The sequence below is a fragment of the Carassius auratus genome, linkage group LG48F (genome assembly GCF_003368295.1).
Source record: "Carassius auratus strain Wakin linkage group LG48F, ASM336829v1, whole genome shotgun sequence".
NCBI lineage: Eukaryota > Metazoa > Chordata > Actinopteri > Cypriniformes > Cyprinidae > Carassius > Carassius auratus.
Window position 1 is genome coordinate 835,827 of NC_039300.1, and position 23,197 is coordinate 859,023.

The following is a 23,197-nucleotide window of genomic DNA, read 5'->3' on the forward strand; positions in this document are numbered from 1 at the left end:
ATGCCGAGTTTTACAGGTGGAATTTCTGGAAACCTAGGAACAACAAGCACATGCAATCGTTTCCTTAAAATTGACAGAAAAGGTTCAATAGAAATTGAGTACAAAAGTCCGGAAAGAGGGCATCCTTGCCGTATACCTCTAGTTACTGAAAAAGGTCTAGTCAGGCACCCATTAATTCTCAGCATACTAGATGTTTCACTATATAATAATTTCACAGGAGATACATTTTGGACCAAAGCCAAAAGCCTTCAACATCTTTAGGAAATCTAAATGATCCACTCTTTCAAAAGCTTTCTCTTGATCAAGAGATAAGAGTCCAATATCAACTTGATGTGTTTTGGCAACTGTAATAATGTCTCTTAACAGGAATAGGTTGTCAAAAATTGTTCTTTTGGGGATACAGTATGCCTGATCCTCATGAATTATAGTTTCCATACATTTCTTCAACCTATTGGTTATAGCTTTTGACAGTATTTTAAAATCAGTACACAGTAAAGAAACAGGACGCCAATTCTTCAAGTATCCAAGATCTCCTTTTTGGGGTATTAAAGTCAGCACCACTCTTCGACAGCTCAAGGGAACACCTTGGTTAAAGGACTCCAGAAAAACATGATACAAGTCTTGCACATTCCAAAAACCTTTATAGAACTCGCAGACAGACCATCCAGTCCAGGTGATCTGCCACTGTTCAGCTCCAGCACAGCACTTGACAGCTCAGAAAAAGTTGTTGACAACTGTGAAAGACCTTGAAGAAGTCTTCAACTGCTGCTCCCTCACAGTGTTCTGACTGATAGAGATTCTCATAAAAAGAAATAGAATAAGCTATAATTTCTTGCTGGTCAGTAGTTTCACTGCCATTAGAACGTTTCAGCTTATGGAAAAATTTCCGCTCTTTTGACTTTCTCTATAGTCCAAAAAAAGGCAGTTGGAGCATACATTTCATTTTGCTTTAAATATCTTGTTCTCACTAGAGTTTCCTTCTGTTCATCCAATAGCTCCTTCAAAAGGCTTTTATTTGCTTTAATGATGTCAGCTGACAATATTCTGCCTCCTTCGTTAATGTAGCTTTGCTGAAGAATTTCTTGCTCCAAAATCTTCATTTTCAAATTTTCTGTATTATGTGCAGTGTATTGACAAAAGTTTTTTTTTATCTGCACCTCTCCGAGGTCCCACCACTGAATCAAAGATGTATAACTAAATCTCTCTTTGCTCCAAGATATCAAAAGAGTGCACAAAGATGTAATTGTGCAGTAATCTGCTATTAAAGTGCCAGTGTGTCTGGTTTAGACGACAGAACAGACATAGAGATAAAATGATGATCTGACATAAATGTTGGTGAAATACAACTGCCATAAAATCTTCCTTTACTACACTTTTCAACATAAAAACAATCCAGTCTCACAGCAGAGACCTAATTAGAATTCATTTTCAGCCAAGTGTACTGTTAAACATGAAGGGTAAGCCTCCCTCCACAAATCTACCAGATTGTGTCTATTAATTAAAGGTCAAGGGTAATACAGGAATAAAAACATCATGAACGGTCAAACCACACTCCACAAAATGATTGAGCATTTCAATTCTTTTAGAAATACAACCATTGCTTAATTCAATCTAGAAGCACATATTAAGTTTTGTGCACCTATTTCTCTGCCAATTGCAACCACAACATTATCAATCGAAACTGATGGTAAGCTGACAGAAGTCAGGGCCCCGCTCTCTATCCTCCAATCCAAAGCAATATTCTAAAGGAATAAACCCAGAAAAGAAGGAAAAGTTTGAAACTCACTCAGAAAACACCACAAGCTCTTCCACTCACATGCTCTCAGACAGTCCACACATGCACACGAGACACACACAGAGAGAGAGAGAGAGAGAGAGAGAGCTCATGCAAGAGTCATGGCAGCATTTACTCAAACTAAATCACAACCATCAAAGAATCTCATCACCTTAATTTTAAAGGCGTCAAAGCCTAGAAGGCATATAGTTTTAGCGGGAAAGTGTTTCTTTGTCTCAGTGACACCTCATCTGCATATTTTATGAAAGGCATGATTAACTGGTTATCTGTTAACCCAAACTATGGTACAAATAGAATGTTTGGGGAATAAAAAGTAGATTGTTTTGAGACCAAGGACAACATATTTTGAAGATCTTACAGCAGAGATACACTCATATACCTGAATATAAATGTTGAGAGTCAAATACAGATGAGGAATTGTAACTAGGCTACTACAATAGTGAAACATACAAAAGATACATGCAAATATTAGATACATTTGTAACTGATTAAGTATAGTCTAAATTAATAAAGTGTGTGTGTTGTGTATTGTGGGAATGTGAGTTGGCTGGTCAGCCAGGCCCCTTTGGTGTCTGGCATCAAGAGCTATCTATTTATCTTGGAATCTGTTTGAAGTCGGATGGGAAGACCTGTTCAGTATCTTCCAGATAATGGGGGTAAACATAGCCATTAAGCACTCATATAAATCTATCATGGGGCCAGATTCTGTGGTTTATATGCAAATGTCATAAGGCTAAAGGAATCCTTACAACATAAAGCCCAAACGATCGTACATGATCCTAAGCAGATGCTACAAATATATATAAATATATATATATATATATATATATATATATATATATATATATATATATATATATATATACTCTTTTGCAATAGCCTTTTAAGCAAGCTTTTGTGAATGTGAAATGTGAAAAAAAAAAATCATTCTATTTCGTTTTATTTTGTTAAAATTATATCTAGCGTATTTTAAAAGTTCTCTGTGTTTATTTTATGGTAATATAAAATAATTCCTAGTTAATCGTTTGGTGCATGTATGCAGTAGGCCTAGCCTGCGTTTAAAAACTGAGGTGCCGTAATTGCGGTTTATTAACTGTTAATGTTTTATAACGCTAATAAAAAACAAAATACTGAAAGTTTTTGCCATGTGTGGTGCTTTGGTTTTGCATCGGTTACTTCATATTATTTAAAGAGCCACACAGATGGCAAATCAAAAATTACCTGTATTACAGTGTATGATGTAGCTGTCCATCAGTGTAAACAATGTGCAAAGTAATTAAACCAAAAAGTACACGATTTATAAAGTTATTGGCTTCTAAAGTAAGAAGTCGACTCTGAATCGCTGAAACGAGTCATTATAGATTTCAAATCTTTTGCCCATCTCTATGTACATCACTAGGAACACTTTGCATGATAATCTCCGCCTACCGTCTGGGACGAAACTGAACTCTGACCTGCCCCACCCCCACACAGACGCTCTGGTTGGTGTGAGAGCATCATGTCGAGGAGACAGTGTGTTTTTAATTGTAAAGGCAAGTTTGTTTTATTTTCACTGCCAAAGAATGAAGATCAGAAGAACCAATGGCTAAAATTCATTTTTACCACAATACCAGAGCAGTACAACAAATCCCTTTTGTTGTGTTCACAACATTTCACTGATGACTGCTTTTCTAATCTCGGTGAGTACAAGGCGGGATTTTCAAAGCGTTAGGCCATAAAAGAGGGTTCATTACCAACTTTATTTGGACCAACAAGCATCTCCGAATCACAACCTGTAAGTATGATTTTATAGTTGTGTTTGTTTTCTCCCGAGCGTCTTATCAGTATGTGTGCTGTCTGCAGCCTTTGTCTGTGCTGATGATCTTTTGATCATTAAAAAGATCTGATGATCATTAAAATGACGTGTAACTCCGTGAATACTCAACGAAGATACATGAGAGAGATATTTATAGAAACTTTGACATGTCTAATTTAAAACTAAACAAGTGCTGCCGAAAATATTCTGTGATAAAGTAATCCATATGAAAACAACGCGATGTCCGTTTTTCACGTCTCCCTTCATTATATCTAATGTGACCACGCCCCTGCGCTGAACGCTCTATTCAGATTCAAACTGAAGCACGCGACTTGAATACACCCATACAGAAGAAAAAGCAGCGAGACTGTTCAAGTTTTTTATTTTACTGTTTGCTTCGCGATGAGAGGAATAAGACATAATTCACCCCAAAAAGATGCTAACGCATTGTTTACCGTGGAGGTGTGTGCGGAACAACCAATCAAAACTATGTCAGTTGACCAATCAGAACACAGTATGCTACCGAAAGGTGGGGTTTAAGGAAACTGAATCTTTTGAACAGCTTCGTGCGAACCGTTTGGGGATCTCTGAGAATTGAGGTAATTTTAAAATGATATTTTGACAAAATGACAGTTTTTTAACCTTAGATGGATTTAAACCTATTGTACAGGACTTATAAACAGTGATAGGAAGCTTAGAATTTTCATCTTACTGGCTCTTTAAATGTAATCATGTTTAAAATCTACATGATTGGCAAGTGGCTAGGTCTTTCAGATACAAAATAATATTTTTGCCTTGTCCTGTGTAAAATAAACCTTTTGATTGTGAAAGTAAATCATATTCCTCTTTCAAGGAGGATAATTGTGTAGCTCAGTGGTTCCCAACCTTTTTCAGCTCGCGGCCCACACAACCAAACACATATGTTTGCGCGGCCCACTGCAAAACAATTAACTGACCGCACTATTGTTGGGTTAATAATTTAGCACTCAGAAGCTAGATTGTAAACTGTGTTTATTGAATGAACTAAGGCTGTGCCATATGGACAAAAAAAAAAAACTATCGCGATTTCTTTTATCAATTTTGCGATTGTGACACAAACAGATATGCTTCACAGTCATAAATGCATTCAGGATTAATTTGAAACATATTTAAAAAAAAAAAAAATATTTGAGCTTTATCAAAAAGTTGTAATGTCTCTAGAACAGACATAAGTCAAAATAATCACTATAGTAAAGGTTTAACAAAATCTATAGACTTACGAAAAATAAATAAAAATAAATCCCTTGTCCAGGGACATTTTGCCATGCATTGTAAATAGAGCTCATTAACTGTAGCGTGCCTCAGGTGTTGAAATAAATTTGTTATACATTATACAGATTCACACGTATACTCCGTTTGCAGTGTGTATACAGTATGTGTATGCGGTCAGCAGCGAGAGCGCGTAAATGTAACGCGAAAGCACATTAAAATAATGCACAAACGCGAATCTCTCTGTTCGCACGCAGATTTCCTTTGCTCTGTCACAAAACCAGACGTGCATGCTCAGATACACACTGCTCTCGTCCGGAGAGAGTGCGCGCTCTTAAAACGTGTCTCCTCTCACTTAAACTGCATCCTGTGCACTCACAACTCTCTCTATGCTCATGTGCTAGATAATAATTAATTTCGCACGTTTTTATTTCTAGCCTTTTCCCACGTGAATGGACTGGAAATGAACAGAAAATAACTGGCTGGCACCGCTCAGCAAAACGGGAAAACCAGATCCAGGCAGAGCTCGGCAGCGGGTAGACAGTCAGCAGAGCAAGCAGTCAAGAGGGAACATGTTGACAGCCATTTATGCATGTTTGAAATTGTTGTTCTGTAGCATATGCAGCAAAAATATCTAAGATAGATTGGTTTATTCTTAAACCAATCAGCAAACTCGAATAGTGGAAGCATAGTAACAGTTTAATATTTATTTTTTGCTTTTTAGTTATATATATGAAATGATGTTATTATGTTATGACTTAGACATTTTTACATATATTAACAATATCATTAGTATTGCGGCCCACCTGCAATACCGGGCCGCGGACCACAGGTTGAAAACCACTGATTTAAGATTTTAAAGGGAATTTTAACAGAATCACTGTTTCACGGCTGATCACTGAGATGCCCTGCGATTCACTGAACGAGCCGTATAACATCAAATCTGCGCTGGATATTAATATCCAAAGTATAGAGAAACACTATTAATTAGTACAGTAACAAGATCAGCAGTTTAAGACATTAACTTGTAAGCACAAAACACAAGATACTTCTCTTTTCAATATGAATAAGGCTTTATTAGATAAATTTAAGACATATAAACTAATCTAACACAAGCACATGCACTCACACATTCACACAAGTTGCAGGAAGATCGAAAGTTAGGGAATAATGAGTTTATGAGAATGAAAATGTGGAATCCCAGGTTTACAGAAATACTTGAAATTGCATAGACATGAACAGCCATCAATCACCTAATTAATCATTGCATTGAGTTCCTCAATGAGGTTAAAATTATATTAGATACACCAGTACAGGTCAGAGTCTGTAGGTTATCTCTTCTCCGAATTGAAATGGTCAATAATTGTTCTAATGGTGTTATTTAGAAGCTGTTCTGTGAAAGAGTTGGTTTGTTGGTTATCTTGTTTCTGACTTGTGGCACTAGGATTGATTTACAACCTCCTGTTGCCTTTCTGAGGAATTCGGCTCGTGTTTCAACCACAGTCCTGATCGACTTTTTAATTTGTCTAGTGTAGCCGCACTGGGTTGTATATTAAAATTAACTCAAATGATATATTGGGAATTTTAATAATTAATCAGGAATATGATTAATATATATATCTCATTTGACAGTTACATTAAAAATAGGTCAATTGTATATATCAATAACTCATTACAAGGCACTGTAATTTACTCATGTCAATATTCCATTCTTCATATCAATTATAGGGATATCTCTTACTGTGAATTACCGCAAATCAAACAGTGGTTTGTTCAGCAAACGGCCATAAGATTAACTTATCAACTTTCAATAGTTATCACTTATTATAATTCAAGGAAAATAGTTTCTGGGTGTGAAACCATTCTCCTATCCTTATGAAATTTCAGTTACTGAAAAGTAACTAGCTTTGCAGCTATTAATCGACTCCCTCTGGAGTCGATTAACGCGGATACGCATTATGAGTCGTTTTCTCCTGATAACCCCAAAAAGAACTTAAATTACACTTTCAGTTTTAATCGTACAGATAAGAGCAATACATCAATTGAATCTGTAAAGGGTCTACTTTTTTTTTTTAATTAAATTTTTTTTTTAAAATAAGTGCTGCCGAAAACAGATATTCTGTGTTAAAGTAATCGATATGAAAACAATGCGATGTCCGTTTTTCACGTCTCCCTTCATTATATCTAATGTGACCACGCCCCCGCGCTGAACGCTCTATTCAGATTCAAACTGAAGCGTGCGGCTTGAATACACACACACAGAAGAAAAAGCAGCGAGACTGTTCTTAAAAGTTATTTTATTTTACTGTTTGCTTCGCGATGAGAGGAATCAGACATAATTCACCCCACAAATGTGATGTGATGTGGTTTGAGGATTTGAGAAGTACTTTATTCAGCAGATCATAAACATAAGTCTCTTTTTATTTATTTATATACTTGTACTAGTTTTCACATAACGTGTAAACATTTTACTAGTTAGACCTTTTCCAAACTATAATTCATGACTAAATGTATAATCAAGTGAAACATTATGAAGTTTCAATAACAATATACAATAAATACCATTCAAAAGCTTGATGTAAATAATATAAATGTAACAAAAAATTGTGTTCTTTTAATTTATACCCCCTAAAAAACCTGAAAAGATATTCTCAGCTCTTTTCAACATTAATAATAATAATAATAATAACAATATTTATTTATTTTATTTTTTATTTTATTTTTTGTAGAAAATAAGATTGTTAAAATGATTTCTTAAGGATTGTGTGAGTGGAGTAATGATGCAAAGAATTAGTTTGAAAGTCAGCTTTGATTGTTCCTAATAAACTGTTTAACTGCTCCCCCAAGTGGATATTAAATTATGTTGTGGGATAATTAAATATATTCTAAATAAAACTACAAACATAAAATTATATACATTTATGTTGTCCTCACATTCTTTCCTGTAACTCCTCACTCTTAGTCACACAGCTGAATGAAAGGCTCATTATGCAGGGCTTTTTCTTCTCAAGTGTAAATCACAATGATATTCATGATAGTTGATGCCTACTCGCATATGAATTTTACCAACAAAAAGTGTCTTAGAAAATTGAAATCAATATATTGTTTTCTGTAAGTGAGTAAACAAGATGATCTTCACATAATTTAGAAAGAAAAATTCTAGGCTACAAGCCCTAGTTCTCAAAAGTCCCGGGAACCAATGTTTTGTATGTGTCTTATTCAAGTGATTTAACATTCTTAGTTTTTCACTAACCATGCATAACATTTTTTTCTCAAAAACACAATCATGTACATACATGCATTTCACATATTATAGCCCAGTTTGTGCTGATTACAGTGAGATTAGACTTTACCCATTTAGATATTTATGAGAAACTTAAAAAAGCACAAATGCCAGGGCATGACAAAACTTCTCCAGGCCCCAAAAATACCCTTAGACTCCAGAGGGTTAAGATCAAACATTTCGTTGACTCATGATGTGAGCATTTTAGACGCAAGCAATCATGAATATATATTGTATTTTAATAATTGAACTAATAATACATCAAACTACAAATCACACAGAGTAAATATGCGTACGACAATACAGACAGTAAAACAAATACAAGACATAATGGAATTCAAATGAGGGAGAGAGAGAGAATGAGTGAGAAATAGAATAATCTCACAGTAATCCAAAATCACAGACAGTAACCTTTTGAAAGACAACAAGGAATCAGATCGACAACCTTTAAGCAACATTTAAATCTCCATAGAATATTGAATACTTGCATGGGGTCTCTTTGTTGCGGAGAACGAGCGTGCGTGCGTAGTTCTTTGTAGCTGGGCGAGTTCTCTCGTGTCTTCCTGGGCTGCTGCAGACTCGCGCAAAGTTTTAATATTTCACAAAACAAAATGATTCAGAATTAATCTCCCTCATGGGGAGGGGCGAATATGTGAATGAATTTAGTACAGAAAACAAAGTCAAACGGAGATGAACGCTCCCTTAAGGAGCCATGAGAACAGCCTGTTCTCTCAGCCGCAATGCTGAGATCAACTACCTGACGGAAGTGCAGAGAAGAGAAGAGGAGGAGGAATGAGCTGGTTTCAGTTCTTATGGCTTGACTGGTTCAATCAATCAATCAATCAATCACCTTTATTTATATAGTGCTTTAAACAAAATACATTGCGTCAAAGCACTGAACAACATTCATTTGGAAAACAGTGTCTCAATAATGCAAAATGATAGTTAAAGGCAGTTCATCATTGAATTCAGTTATGTCATCTCTGTTCAGTTGAAATAGTGTCTGTTTTTATTTGCAATCAAGTCAATGATATCGCTGTAGATGAATTGACCCCAACTAAGCAAGCCAGAGGCGACAGCGGCAAGGAACCGAAACTCCATCGGTGACAGAATGGAGAAAAAAACCTTGGGAGAAACCAGGCTCAGTTGGGGGGTCAGTTCTCCTCTGACCAGACGAAAACCAGTACTTCAATTCCAGGCTGCAGCAAAGTCAGATTGTGCAGAAGAATCATCCGTTTCTTGTGGTCTTGTCCTGGTGCTCCTCTGAGACAAGGTCTTTACAGGGGATCTGTATCTGGGGCTCTAGTTGTCCTGGTCTCCGCTGTCTTTCAGGGCAGTAGAGGTCCTTTCTAGGTGCTGATCCACCATCTGGTCTGGATACGTACTGGATCCGGGTGACTGCAGTGACCCTCTGATCTGGACACAGACTGGATCTCGTGGCCACGGTGACCTCGGAACAAGAGAGAAACAGACAAATATTAGCGTAGATGCCATTCTTCTAATGATGTAGAAAGTACGGTGTTATGTGAAGTGTTTCCGGTTCCGGTTTACCTAATTAATGCAGCCTAAAAATCCTTTAACGGATTTGGATATTAAAAGCATATTAGTATGTTATGTGTATGCCAGGTTAAAGAGATGGGTCTTTAATCTAGATTTAAACTGCAAGAGTGTGTCTGCCTCCCGAACAATGTTAGGTAGGTTATTCCAGAGTTTAGGTGCCAAATAGGAAAAGGATCTGCTGCCCGCAGTTGATTTTGATATTCTAGGTATTATCAAATTGCCTGAGTTTTGAGAACGTAGCGGACGTAGAGGAGTATAATGTAAAAGGAGCTCATTCAAATACTGAGGTGCTAAACCATTCAGGGCTTTATAAGTAATAAGCAATATTTTAAAATCTATACGATGTTTGATAGGGAGCCAGTGCAGTGTGGACAGGACCGGGCTAATATGGTCATACTTCCTGGTTCTAGTAAGAACTCTTGCTGCTGCATTTTGGACTAGCTGTAGTTTGTTTACCAAGCGTGCAGAACAACCACCCAATAAAGCATTACAATAGTCTAACCTTGAAGTCATAAATGCATGGATTAACATTTCTGCATTTGACATTGAGAGCATAGGCCGTAATTTAGATATATTTTTGAGATGGAAAAATGCAGTTTTACAAATGCTAGAAACGTGGCTTTCTAAGGAAAGATTGCGATCAAGTAGCACACCTAGGTTCCTAACTGATGACGAAGAATTGACAGAGCAACCATCAAGTCTTAGACAGTGTTCTAGTTTATTATAAGCAGAGTTTTTAGGCCCTATGATTAACACCTCTGTTTTTTCTGAATTTAGCAGTAAGAAATTACTCGTCATCCAATTTTTTATATCGACTATGCATTCCATTAGTTTTTCAAATTGGTGTGTTTCACCAGGCTGCGAGGAAATATAGAGCTGCATATCATCAGCATAACAGTGAAAGCTAACACCATGTTTCCTGATGATATCTCCCAAGGGTAACATATAAAGCGTGAAGAGTAGCGGCCCTAGTACTGAGCCTTGAGGTACTCCATACTGCACTTGTGATCGATATGATACATCTTCATTCACTGCTACGAACTGATGGCGGTCATATAAGTATGATTTAAACCATGCTAATGCACTTCCACTGATGCCAACAAAGTGTTCAAGTCTATGCAAAAGAATGTTGTGGTCAATTGTGTCAAACGCAGCACTAAGATCCAATAAAACTAATAGAGAGATACACCCACGATCAGATGATAAGAGCAGATCATTTGTAACTCTAAGGAGAGCAGTCTCAGTACTATGATACGTTCTAAATCCTGACTGGAAATCCTCACATATACCATTATTCTCTAAGAAGGAATATAATTGTGAGGATACCACCTTTTCTAGTATCTTGGACAGAAAAGGGAGATTCGAGATTGGTCTATAATTAACAAGTTCTCTGGGGTCAAGTTGTGGCTTTTTTATGAGAGGCTTAATAACAGCCAGTTTGAAGGTTTTGGGGACATATCCTAATGACAATGAGGAATTAATAATAGTCAGAAGAGGACCTATGACTTCTGGAAGCACCTCTTTTAGGAGCTTAGATGGTATAGGGTCTAACATACATGTTGTTGGTTTAGATGATTTAACAAGTTTATACAATTCTTCCTCTCCTATAGTAGAGAATGAGTGGAACTGTTCCTCAGGGGGTCTATAGTGCACTGTCTGATATGATACGGTAGCTGACGGCTGAATGGTTGCAATTTTATCTCTAATAGTATCGATTTTAGAAGTAAAGTAGTTCATAAAGTCATTACTGTTGTGGTGTTGGGAAATGTCAACACTTGTTGAGGCTTTATTTTTCGTTAATTTAGCCACTGTATTGAATAAATACCTGGGGTTATGTTTGTTTTCTTCTAAAAGAGAAGAAAAGTAATCAGATCTAGCAGTTTTTAATGCTTTTCTATAGGATATGCTACTTTCCCGCCAAGCAATGCGAAATACCTCTAGTTTTGTTTTCCTCCAGCTGCGCTCCATTTTTCGGGCTGCTCTCTTTAGGGTGCGAGTATGCTCATTATACCATGGTGTCAAACTGTTTTCCTTAACCTTCCTTAAGCGTAAAGGAGCAACTGTATTTAAAGTGCTAGAAAAGAGAGAGTCCATAGTTTCTGTTACATCATCAAGTTGTTCTGAGGTTTTGAATATGCTAAGGAATTCGGATACATCAGGAAGATAACTTAAAAAGCAGTCTTTTGTGGTAGAAGTGATGGTTCTTCGATACTTGTAACAAGAAGTAGAATTTACAATTTTGGCTATATGAAGTTTACACAGAACTAAATAATAATCTGAGATATCATCACTTGGCTGAATAATTTCAACACTATCAACATCAATTCCATGTGACAGTATTAAATCTAGAGTATGATTTCGACAATGAGTAGGTCCTGAAACATGTTGTCTAACACCAATAGAGTTCAGAATGTCTATAAATGCTGATCCCAATGCATCTTTTTCATTATCGACATGGATATTAAAATCACCAACTATTAAGACTTTATCTGCAGCCAGAACTAACTCGGATGTAAAATCACCAAACTCTTTAATAAAGTCTGTATGGTGCCCTGGTGGCCTGTATACAGTAGCCAGTACAAACATAACAGGGGATTTATCATTAACATTGGTTTCTCTGGATAATGTTATATGAAGCACCATTACTTCAAACGAGTTATACTTGAAGCCTGCCCTCTGAGAAATCCTGTAAACGTTGTTATAAATTGAAGCAACTCCTCCCCCTTTGCCTTTTAGACGCGGCTCGTGTTTATAACAATAATCTTGGGGGGTGGACTCATTTAAAATAATGTAATCATCAGGTTTTAGCCAAGTTTCTGTCAAACAGAGCACATCTATATTATGATCAGTTATCATATTATTTACAAAAAGTGTTTTCGTAGAAATGGATCTGATATTCAATAAGCCAATCTTTATCATTTGTTTATCCATATTGCATTTGTTTTTTATTTGTTGAACCTAAATTGTTAACCTTAACTTGGTTTGGACGTTTTTTGTATTTTCTAGTTCGGGGAACAGACACAGTCTCTATAGTGTGATATCTAGGTGAAAGAGTCTCTATGTGCTGAGAATTAACTGACCTCTGTGACGGGAGGCAGCTAGCAGACGGTCGGTTTAGCCAGTCTGTCTGCTTCCTGACCTGGGCCCCAGTTAGTCAAGTATAAACACTAAGACTATGTGCCATATTTCTAGACAGAAGAGCAGCACCACCCCAGGAGGGATGAAGACCATCTCTTTTAAACAGGTCAGGTCTGCCCCAAAAGCTCGTCCAATTGTCTATGAAACCTATGTTATTCTGTGGGCACCACTTAGACATCCAGCCATTGAGTGATGACAATCTGCTATGCATCTCGTCACCACGGTAAGCAGGGAGGGGACCAGAGCATATTACAGTGTCTGACATCGTGCTTGCAAGTTCACACACCTCTTTAAAGTTATTTTTAGTGATCTCCGACTGGCGAAGTCGAACATCATTAGCGCCGGCATGAATAACAATCTTACTGTATTTACGCTTAGCATTAGCCAGCACTTTTAAATTTGCCAAGATGTCAGGCGCTCTGGCTCCCGGTAAACATTTGACTATGGTGGCTGGTGTCTCTATATTCACGTTCCGTACAATAGAATCACCAATAACTAGAGCACTTTCATCAGGTTTCTCAGTGGGTGCATCACTGAGTGGGGAGAACCTGTTTAATGTTTTGATCGGAACAGAAGAGCGGTGTTTTGACCCACGACTACGCTGCCTCACCGTCACCCAGTTGCCCTGCTGCAGGGGCTCTGCTGGAACCGGACAATGTACAGGAATCCCTGAGCTAGACGCATCCAAAGCCATATCTAGAGCCCTAACATTCTTACTGTCCTCAATTAAAGTTTGGATGCGTGTCTCTAATTCTGAAATCTTCTCTGTCAGCCTAACTATTTCCCTGCATTTATCACATGTGAATCCCTCATCAGCGACAGAGATAGATAAACTGTACATGTGGCAAGAGGTGCAAATAACAATTGTAGGAGAAGCCATTACTTACCGTGCTTGATGAAATATTCTTACTGCGGTTGTTTGATGAACTTGTGGAAAACTGCAGCGTGAGAGAGGAGAGGAGAGGAGAAAAGAAAACGCTAATGACAAGCTAACGAGTGCTAACGCTTTGCAGGTGTACTGCAGTCACGGAAGAGTGAACGATCAAAGTTAATCTGATAAGATTGATCGATAATATCAGAAATATGGTGTGAATTAAGTTATATTTTACAATATAAAAAACAAACAAACAGACAGTGATAGTAAGAAAGATTATAGAGAAAAAAATATAAAATAAAAACAGCTACACAGAGCTATGATTAGCTACAGAAGGCCAACAGGAAGTAGAGAAAACACTGTCCAACAGCGACACCAACGAGGTTCACACCTCTGTTTGCGCAAACATCCAATGAACGTCCGCGATCTGAAGCGGGAAAAATGTTCCCTTGTCTCTGGGGAAACACCCAATCAAGTGAGTTAAAGCTTATCAGAATTCATCAGTTATATTCAAGCAAGTTGGTAATTCCAGATTAATACATTTGACATTAATTTCCTTTTATAAAAGTGAGTCCTTCAAAGCATGACGGTTAAACAGATATCAAAAATTACATGTAAAGGTAGAGGAAACATAAAGTTTCATTCATATGCAGGATTGCACACATTTTAAGTTTGATTAACACACGATAAAATTGCAGATACTCTAATCTTGATTATGGAATGACATCTGAGCTGGTCAGGAGTAGGGTTACAGAATCATGACTCTGATATGAGAACATTCATTAGGAGAAACATTTCCCAGTAATAAATCATAAAATCATATCCATCGCATAACTGGTTAACACTGTTAACCCAGCACAAACCTATCAAAATACATCTTATTAAGGACTTACATAAAGAGCGTACAGAAAGGTGTGTGTGTGTGTGTGTGTGTGTGTGCGCGTGAGTTGTGGAATGTGTTTCGTTTCTCCTCTGAGGCTGCTCACGTGACTGTGGAATATGCCATAAGGGAGTCATAAAGTAATTTCGATCCAGCCATGCTGGCGCCAGGCCAGTCATCTATCTTAGAGAGAGTTTGTTTAATATGCCTGAATTCAAAAGCTAAAGCTTTGGGTTTGCATTGTTTTAGATTCAACGAACCATGATTCATTAGTTCACAACCAATGAATCAATGAACTGCTCATCCGTTACACTGGTACGGGTCTGATACACTACAGAGATCTGAGATCGCACTGTGCAAAAAGTAACATTCAGAAGCTCATATAGTTCAGTGTTGCCATGCGACTTTTATGAATCGATACGGAATCGCTACATTATATTTGATCAGTTTTCCCTATTACTCGCGTGCCTGCAGTTACCCCTCTGTGTGCCACTGTAGGTTGCCGACCCCTGACTTAGAGGAATTATGGTTAGCTGCACTGTAGTATAATGGAGAGATTTATCTAGTGCAGGATTTAAGACAGCATTAAAATCACCACCCCCACTCATACGGGCTGTCTCTCCGAGCATGTTGCAGCCACGTGTTATTGGTGTGGTGGAAAGTGCTCTGCCGCATGTGAAGGACCCCAAGCCAAAACTTTTGGAAGATTTAACAACAGTCCTGGGCCCGTATTCATAAAGATTCTAAGAATCCTCTCAGAAAACTCTTAATTTAGCTTAAAAACTTTTATGTAGGAGTCTTAGCTTAAGAGCGATTCGGGAACGATCTGAGATCAACTCTGAGTAAGGAAAACTTTCTTCTTAGTGAGGAGGCGAGTTGACCCCGATTGCTATGTATGACACAATCTTTTGAAGACTGTGATTGGTTGGTAGTCCAAGAAGGAAAAAATTTTTGATTTTAAGTATAGGGTCTATTCTAATTCTCACTTTGAATTTACATGCGTAATTTTTCCTATTTGACCTTTCTCTCTCTCTCTCTCTCTCTCTCTCTCTGTCTCTCTCTCTTTCTCACACACACACACACACACACACATAAACAGTCATTATATGTGTGTATATAAATCCTTTTTTTATTTACCATGCTTTTAATTTCCTATAATGTATTTTATTGGCTTAGAATGAGAAAAATTGTTCCACTCTTTCCAATTACATTGATTGAAGTGGCGGTTTGAATGTTGGTTTTAATGTGTCAAACAATGGATCAAAACCAAGAAGTGCGAGAAAGCCAAACTGGACAGAGGAACAGTTTACTGTTAGCCCAGTTAGTGGATGAACACAAGGCCATTCTTAAAGGAAAATTTGGGCCGGTTGTCACAGCAAGGGACAAGAAGCAGACATGGGAGCGTATAGCACAAACTATTAACGGTTCATTCCCCCTGCTTGTGCGCACCTATAAGCCTACTATATTCATAAATGCAGGTTTTTGAGCTTGAAAGGTGGGAATCTCCAGTGGAAACTAAATGAACTGCGACACAATAAGATGTTCTGAACGTGCTGTAATTGTTTGTGTGATCACTCTACTTACAGAAGGTTGTGAGAGACCCAGATCATCACTATTGCATTGTTGCATTTTCCCAGTTGCCAAATATCGTAATGTAGTGATTACTTTCATTTCTGGCGATATGGCATTTCTGCGCTGTGTCGGAAATGTTAGCAAATCTCTAATAAGATCAGTCACAAACATGATCCCTGCACGATCTAATCTATAGCGTCTTATTAACTCACTGTCATCCATTGTCTGCAACACATTATTTCCGCCTCTTCGTCTTTCTGCCATTTTCTCCTCTGCTAAAGAAACTCTTAAGCCTCTTAAGTCCTCGTCTGTGCTCTTAACAAGTTTGACCTTAAGACCACTTTTAAGAATTAAGATGCTTTCTGAATTACTTTTTTCTTTACTATGATTTTTTCTTTAATTTTAAGAGTAAACGCCCACATTTCTTAGAATTTTCTTAGAATTTTGTCACTAGGAGCTACTTTTTGCATTAAGATTTTTTATGAATATGGGCCCTGGGAGATAAAGGTAGTCAGAGAATTTCACTCTGTAAATGGGGTGGAGAAGTGGGCCGCTCTCACAAACACTGCAGAGTTGAATAAGGGCTCCGTTACTCCGCCACACTCACAGACAGTACCGTGCTCGGAGAGACAGCTGTCCTGGAGCAGCCCAGAATGGTGAATTACATTTGTTCGGAAGCATGGTAGAGCTGTAATCGGGCCATGAAAGTTAGGCCTGACAGGACCCGAGCCCGACAGGTTTCGGCCCGAGCCCGACAAGTACATTTTGATTGACAGCTTTTTAAAAGCCCGAACCCGTTTACAGCCCGACATTATTCAAATGTGCGCACATACACAGCTCTTGCCTTTTGTCAAGAATGAGTCATTTATGCATGTTTTAAAATAATTTATTCATAACTAACGTAGACTAGACCACTTGGAAGTTGGAATAAAGAAATAAAATAAGTCCTGTGTGACATCTTAACATCTCAGCACTCTAAATAGACATAGGCTCAATTAGCCTATAAATAGACCAACACACCAATAAAAACGAGTCTTTAACAAATTAAATTGATACATTTTTATTTAAGATGAGTATTTGGCAATAACGAAATTAAGATAAAGGCTCCGCCGGATTTGCTTTGCAAGCTGACATTTAATAATAAAAGAAAAATGTCAGCATTATCGTAAATACTCTGTCCACATTATGCATTTAAGACTCAATGATTTAGTTAACATTTGATTTACTCACAGAGATTAGGCTAAGTCTACATGTTTTTGTGGAGGAAAATAATTGAATCCACTTGTAGATGTCTTCAGCACGTTCCTGCGCTCACTGATGGTGCGTCATTATTCACTCATTTTTCTCATTATAAACATGGTCAAAATTTTCCACACTTCAGACTTTGCTGTAGTTGCTGGTGCAACCAAAACGTAATTGCCAGAGGCTAACCACCGTTACACCTACTATAAATATTTGTATATTTATATATTTATACTATATATATTTATTTATTTATTATTATTTTTTTAAAGCATTTATTATTTCTCAACATTGTGCAGTAAAAATTACATTTATTAAAGGTTCACTTTCGAATTCATGAAGACGACATGAATTTCAAAAATGTCTCTTAGCAAAAAATAAAGACTTAAGATGAAAATGAAATTACAGTTATAACCATGGGATGGGAGCAGAGGATTAGTCATTGGCCACAGCTGCCATTTCAGTTTTCTTTTTTTTTCAAGTCTGTTGATTTATTAAAACATATTATAACAAATGTAGTACTTTATCGTACTGAAGAATAGCAAGTGCAGGAAGTAACAAAGTAACTTGTCATTTAAATAAATAAGGCCAGACAATTATTTAAATTCCTACATAGTTAAATACAGATTAAATAAGTTTTCAAATAAAATTTCTTCTCTGCAGTGGACCGGCAGGTAAAATCACTGTCCTCTGTGTCAGCGGTGTATCGTGGAAAAGATGGAGAAGCAGGAAGCAGCAAAAACTGCTTTGGACGCAATGCCAGCCCCACCTACATATCAGTGAGTTCCCTTTACAGTCAACACTGTCCTTGAAAACACAGGCCTGGCTGAATAGCAGCTGGGTTATGAAGTCACTTGTACCGTGTCATGCTTTGATTGCAGGTTCCTGTCGGCACGCTTGTCAAAGAGGAGGGCAGGACGCTGGCAGACCTTGCGCAGCACGGCCAGCTGTATGCGGTTGCATTTGGGGGTTCTGGGGGGAAGGGGAACCGCTTCTTCCTGTCCAATGAGAACAGAGCACCCCTGACAGCCACGCCAGGAGAGAAGGGCCAGGAGCGTGTGGTTCAGTTGGAGCTGCACACCATGGCCCACGCTGCACTGGTCAGTACGGATCCCAGCAGTCCAAAATCACTCACTTTCATGTCCTTCCAAACCTGGATGCATTTAATGTCTCTGTGAAACACACAGGAAGATTTTTTTTAACAAATGTATGGACCAACATTTGGAGCCCACTGACATCAGATAAAACTAAAGCAAAAAATGAATACTCAAAGTATCCTTAATGTTACCCAAAAAAAGAAACGTTTTGCATGAAGATTTTTCGTTTTTGAGTGGACTATCCCTTTGTGGAGTTGAGAAATCCTGTGGTATGAAAAATTTTCTTTTAATGTAACATCTAACTATTATTCTAACAATTGAACAAGTAAAATTGGAAAGTAAGCTGACATGACCTTAAAACACAAACCATCTGCAAAATATTTCACATAACGGATGTTTCCATATGCTATAGGTAGGGCTTGGCGATATGGCCTGAAAAAAATCCCTGATATATCCCCTATATATGTATGTATGTATGTATGTATGTATGTGTGTGTGTGTATATATATATATATATATATATATATATATATATATATATATATATATATATATATATATATATATATATACTAGCCCATCATGCATCTAACCATCCAAGTGCACACTCGGCATTAAGAGCTGTTCAGATTAAAACTGGCAACACAGTGAGTCAGTGTCATAAACGGAGGACAAAGCAAGTGTAAATACATTTTCTATATTTCCATCTTGTAATTCCCCATAGTTCTCAATGGGCAGATCTCCCTGACAGAATTTGTGTAACTTCCACTGCTTGCTGGATCCATATTGGTCAGTCGTTCTGTAATACGTCAGCGAAAGGAAGAGCCAAGGTAGGATCCAAATGCAACCAGTGGAACATTTAATATCACAAAAGGTAAACCAAATCCCCAAACATAGAATCAAACACAGAGAGAACCCGGAAACAGACACAACTTATCAAAGACAATGACTGACAACCGATTAACTCAAACACTGGGCTATTTATACAAAGGTAACAAGAAACACCTGTAAAAGCAATCAAGACGACCAGTGAAACAATAGGACTAGTTGACTACAAATGACACTCTAGACAGGAAGTAACAAATCCAAACACAAGAAAGGGGAACATGAGCCAGTTTATGACATCTCCTTTATATATCTTCAAGAAGTAGTGTGTGGGTTAAAGCCGTCTAGCTCCTCTATTGATGCCATTCCACCATATTTCTTCAAACAAATTTTTGATGCTTTGGGTCCTTATTTTGTGACCACGATAAATCAATGTTTGGGAAGTAGTATTGTACCTGATGCATTTATCCCTTGCTTAAGAGGCCGAACTTGGACCCTTCTGTTTTAGCCAACTATAGACCCATTTCAAAGATCTTAGAAAAAATAGTTCTGCAAAAACTACAAAGCTTTCTGAATACAAAATAAGATCTTTTTGAAGTTTTTCAATCAGGTTTTAGAAAACACCACTCGACTGATGCCGCACTTCTGAAGGTTTTAAATGACTGTGATAATTTTAATAACTGGTGACTCTGGGGATCATGCTGTGCTAGCGCTCCTAGACTTGAGTGCTGGTTTTGACACTGTGGGCCATGCAATCCTGCTTGCTCCTTTGGAACACTATGTAGGCATAAAAGGAAGTGCTCTTGAATGGTTTACAGTAGGTGGCCATCCGCCACGGCGTCTGCAAAGTGCTTTAATCACAAGTTTTCAAACAATTGCATAAATGCACATTTTTGCAAATAGACGTGCAGCTTTGCCTGACTGATTTGTTACATTTGAGGGCTGCAGTCGGAGAAAATGAAATAAAATATTTAATATTCACAAATGAAAGTTAAGTCCTTATGAAGTTATGTGCATTTCTTAGAACGAATTCAAGCAGGATACATGTCAAGCCTATGAGCCTGTGCTTATATTTTCTCTACACCATATTTTAGATCTGACACATTTAATAGGTGTGCAGTATTATTTATATAATATGAATTATGTGTTAAATTATTCAAAAGAAATTGGGGTTTTCTTTGCATCGGAGCATTAAAAGTGGTAGCCTATTTTAGTGAGCTAGGCTTGCGTGTATTGTACATTTATTTTCTTTATTTTAGTAAAACGTGAGGCACTGTATAATTTCGCTTCCATTATTTAGGGCTAATTAAAACAAGAAACAATAAATTAAACCAGCATGATTTAACGAAATCATTGAAACTCTTAAGAATGGACTGATTAATAAAACGTCTTCACGTATAAACTCAAGTTCTCTCATTTTCATCTACAAAATGTACACATTGTAAAAAGGAGCTTCATTAATTGACAACTTCATTGATTTTAAATGGAGTCTTCGTTACTTGCTTTCATGTAATTTAAGTAAAATAAATAAATTGTAGCCGCATTTAAATGCAGGTTTGTAGCATAACGCGACTGACTTAGTACACACGGCGGTATTACCCATTTTGTTTGTCAACCTACTGTTACTCTTTCAAATCGAAGTTTCAGAGTTAACATTGGTGAACACTCTTCTGAGGTAGCTTTTTTGTCGTGTGGTGTTCCCCAGGGCTCCATTTTAGGTCCTATTCTTATTTCACTCTATATATTCCCTTTGGGTTCTATTTTTAGAAAGCATGGTCTGTCATTCCATTGCTATGCAGGCAATACTCAAATCTATCTGCCCTTAAAACAGAGATCAAATGGTTTGGAAGCACTTATATCTTGCCTGTTTGATGTGAAATCCTGGTCGTCTTAAATTTTTTACATTTTAATGGGAGTAAAACTTAAATAATTGTGTTCGGTCCATCAAATTCTTTTAGTGCACCTAAAATAACCCTAGGCAATAAAACTTTATCTGTGAAGCCTTGGGTTAAAAATCGGGGTGTTATCTTTGATGGTCTAGAATTTGACAAACAGATAAATTCAGAGGTTAAGTAGGCGGAAGTACCTAGCTGTTGACTATAAGGAGAATAGTCCTGGAATGTTTTAGGGCAGGTCCAAATAAAAAAAATTTGGGCTTCGAAGCTTCTGTAGAAATCAAAACTGAATATTTGAAGCTTCATGAGGGAATGGGCTGAACAAATTCTTCTCTCTAACACAGTGTCTACACTGGACACGAGCAGCTCAGCATGACAAAATACAATAGAACCCATTATGCTGTCTACACTGGATGACAAATCCCAGACAGAAAACTGTTGCTGTGTTCTATTTATAACGTACTGACACACATTTTAAATGATTATGGTCCCTTTTAGGGCTGGGCAAAAAAAAAGTTTTTTCGATTTAATGCTTTTTTTTTTTTTTTTTATGACATTGATTCTATATATCGATTCTATATATGCATATACTGTATATATATGTGTGTGTGTGTGTGTGTGTGTGAATGTATGTATATGTGTATAATGTAATATTTGAAACACAAATAATAATAAATGAGGCTCAGTCATCTATTAACAAACGTGCATGTTTATTTTAGCACTTTCGTCAGTGAAAACACAGCCTGTAAAACACTTAAATAATCAAAGAAATAATACATTTAAACAAGAAAGTAGCCTAAATAAAATGTTTAAATGCACCCTTTTAACAGGACGCAAGCAGACTCATTATTACCAATCAGTGATGCTACACTGGATGCTGCACGACATGACAAATCACTGACAGTAAACTGCCTCGTCCTATTTATGAAGTACTGACCGAGTTTACATGTCCTGTGAAGATGCTACACAAACCTGTTAGGATGGTTCACTTAAGAAAGCCTTGTCTGTTTAGGGAAGCTGCACGCGCAGTCAGCGGAGGCTCACGAATCAGAGCCAGGTGAAAGTATAAATCCCACTTTAAGCGAGTCAAGTCACCTTTATTTATATAGTACTTTAAACAAAATACATTGCGTCAAAGCAACTGAGCAACATTCATTAGGAAAACAGTGTGTCAATAATGCAAAATGACAGTTAAAGGCAGTTCATCATTGAATTCAGTGATATCATCTCTGTTCAGTTTAAATAGTGTCTGTGCATTTATTTGAAATCAAGTCAATGATATCGCTGTAGATGAAGTGCATGAACTCCTCGTCTGCACACAATCTCTTTGAAATAGGAATCATTCCCACATTTCTTGTTAACATATTTCATTTATCGTTGTCTTGTTTGTGTTTGGCTAGTTTGGAGAAAGCCTCACCAAACCTGACCAGCCAGGTGATTGCGATCACTGGATCTTGAAGACATTTTTACAAACGCAGATGGATGACATGAATGTAGATGGCTCCAGATCAGCAATGTAGTATTTGGTTTCCCAACAAGGTCCATCACCCAACAAAAAATTAATCTGCTGAATGCATACTGTATTTTCCTGGGCTCACAAACCCGACCAGTCTAAAGGAAATGCTGTGTATCGTGTTTGAGGTAATTTGTAAATTAAAAACAAAAATCTATTATTACTGTTATTACTAGGCCTGTCACAATAACAAATTTTGCTGGACGATAAATTGTCCAAGAAATTATCGCGATAAACGTTAATATTGTCGTTCTAAGACCAGTTTTAACTAATATAATGCTAATGGCATGACAACGCAGATACACCTTTTCAAAGATCAGTAAACTTTTATTTTATGGCAGATTCAGAGCAAGAAATACCAACATGTTGACTTTGTGTAGCTTAAAATAAATTTTGTATGTTATGTTTATATGCCAGTTAGGGATGCTCATATTGACCGTTTAACGAAGGGTCGTTCAGATATCAAGTCTTTTTTTTTGT

General features: G+C 37.2%; 1 protein-coding gene across 1 annotated transcript in view; it reads left to right on the forward strand.

Annotated features, from left to right (window-relative positions):
- The window catches only part of LOC113068636 (mitochondrial ribosome-associated GTPase 2-like), a 54,272-nt gene extending 31,456 nt beyond the window's left edge, over positions 1–22,816 (forward strand). The window contains exons 3-5 of the mRNA XM_026241413.1: positions 18,051–18,166; positions 18,269–18,487; positions 22,605–22,816. Coding sequence (XP_026097198.1) covers positions 18,051–18,166; positions 18,269–18,487; positions 22,605–22,724 — 455 coding nt within the window. The 3' untranslated portion in view covers positions 22,725–22,816. The remainder of the gene's footprint in view (positions 1–18,050; positions 18,167–18,268; positions 18,488–22,604) is intronic.
- The last annotated feature ends 381 nt before the right edge of the window (positions 22,817–23,197 follow it).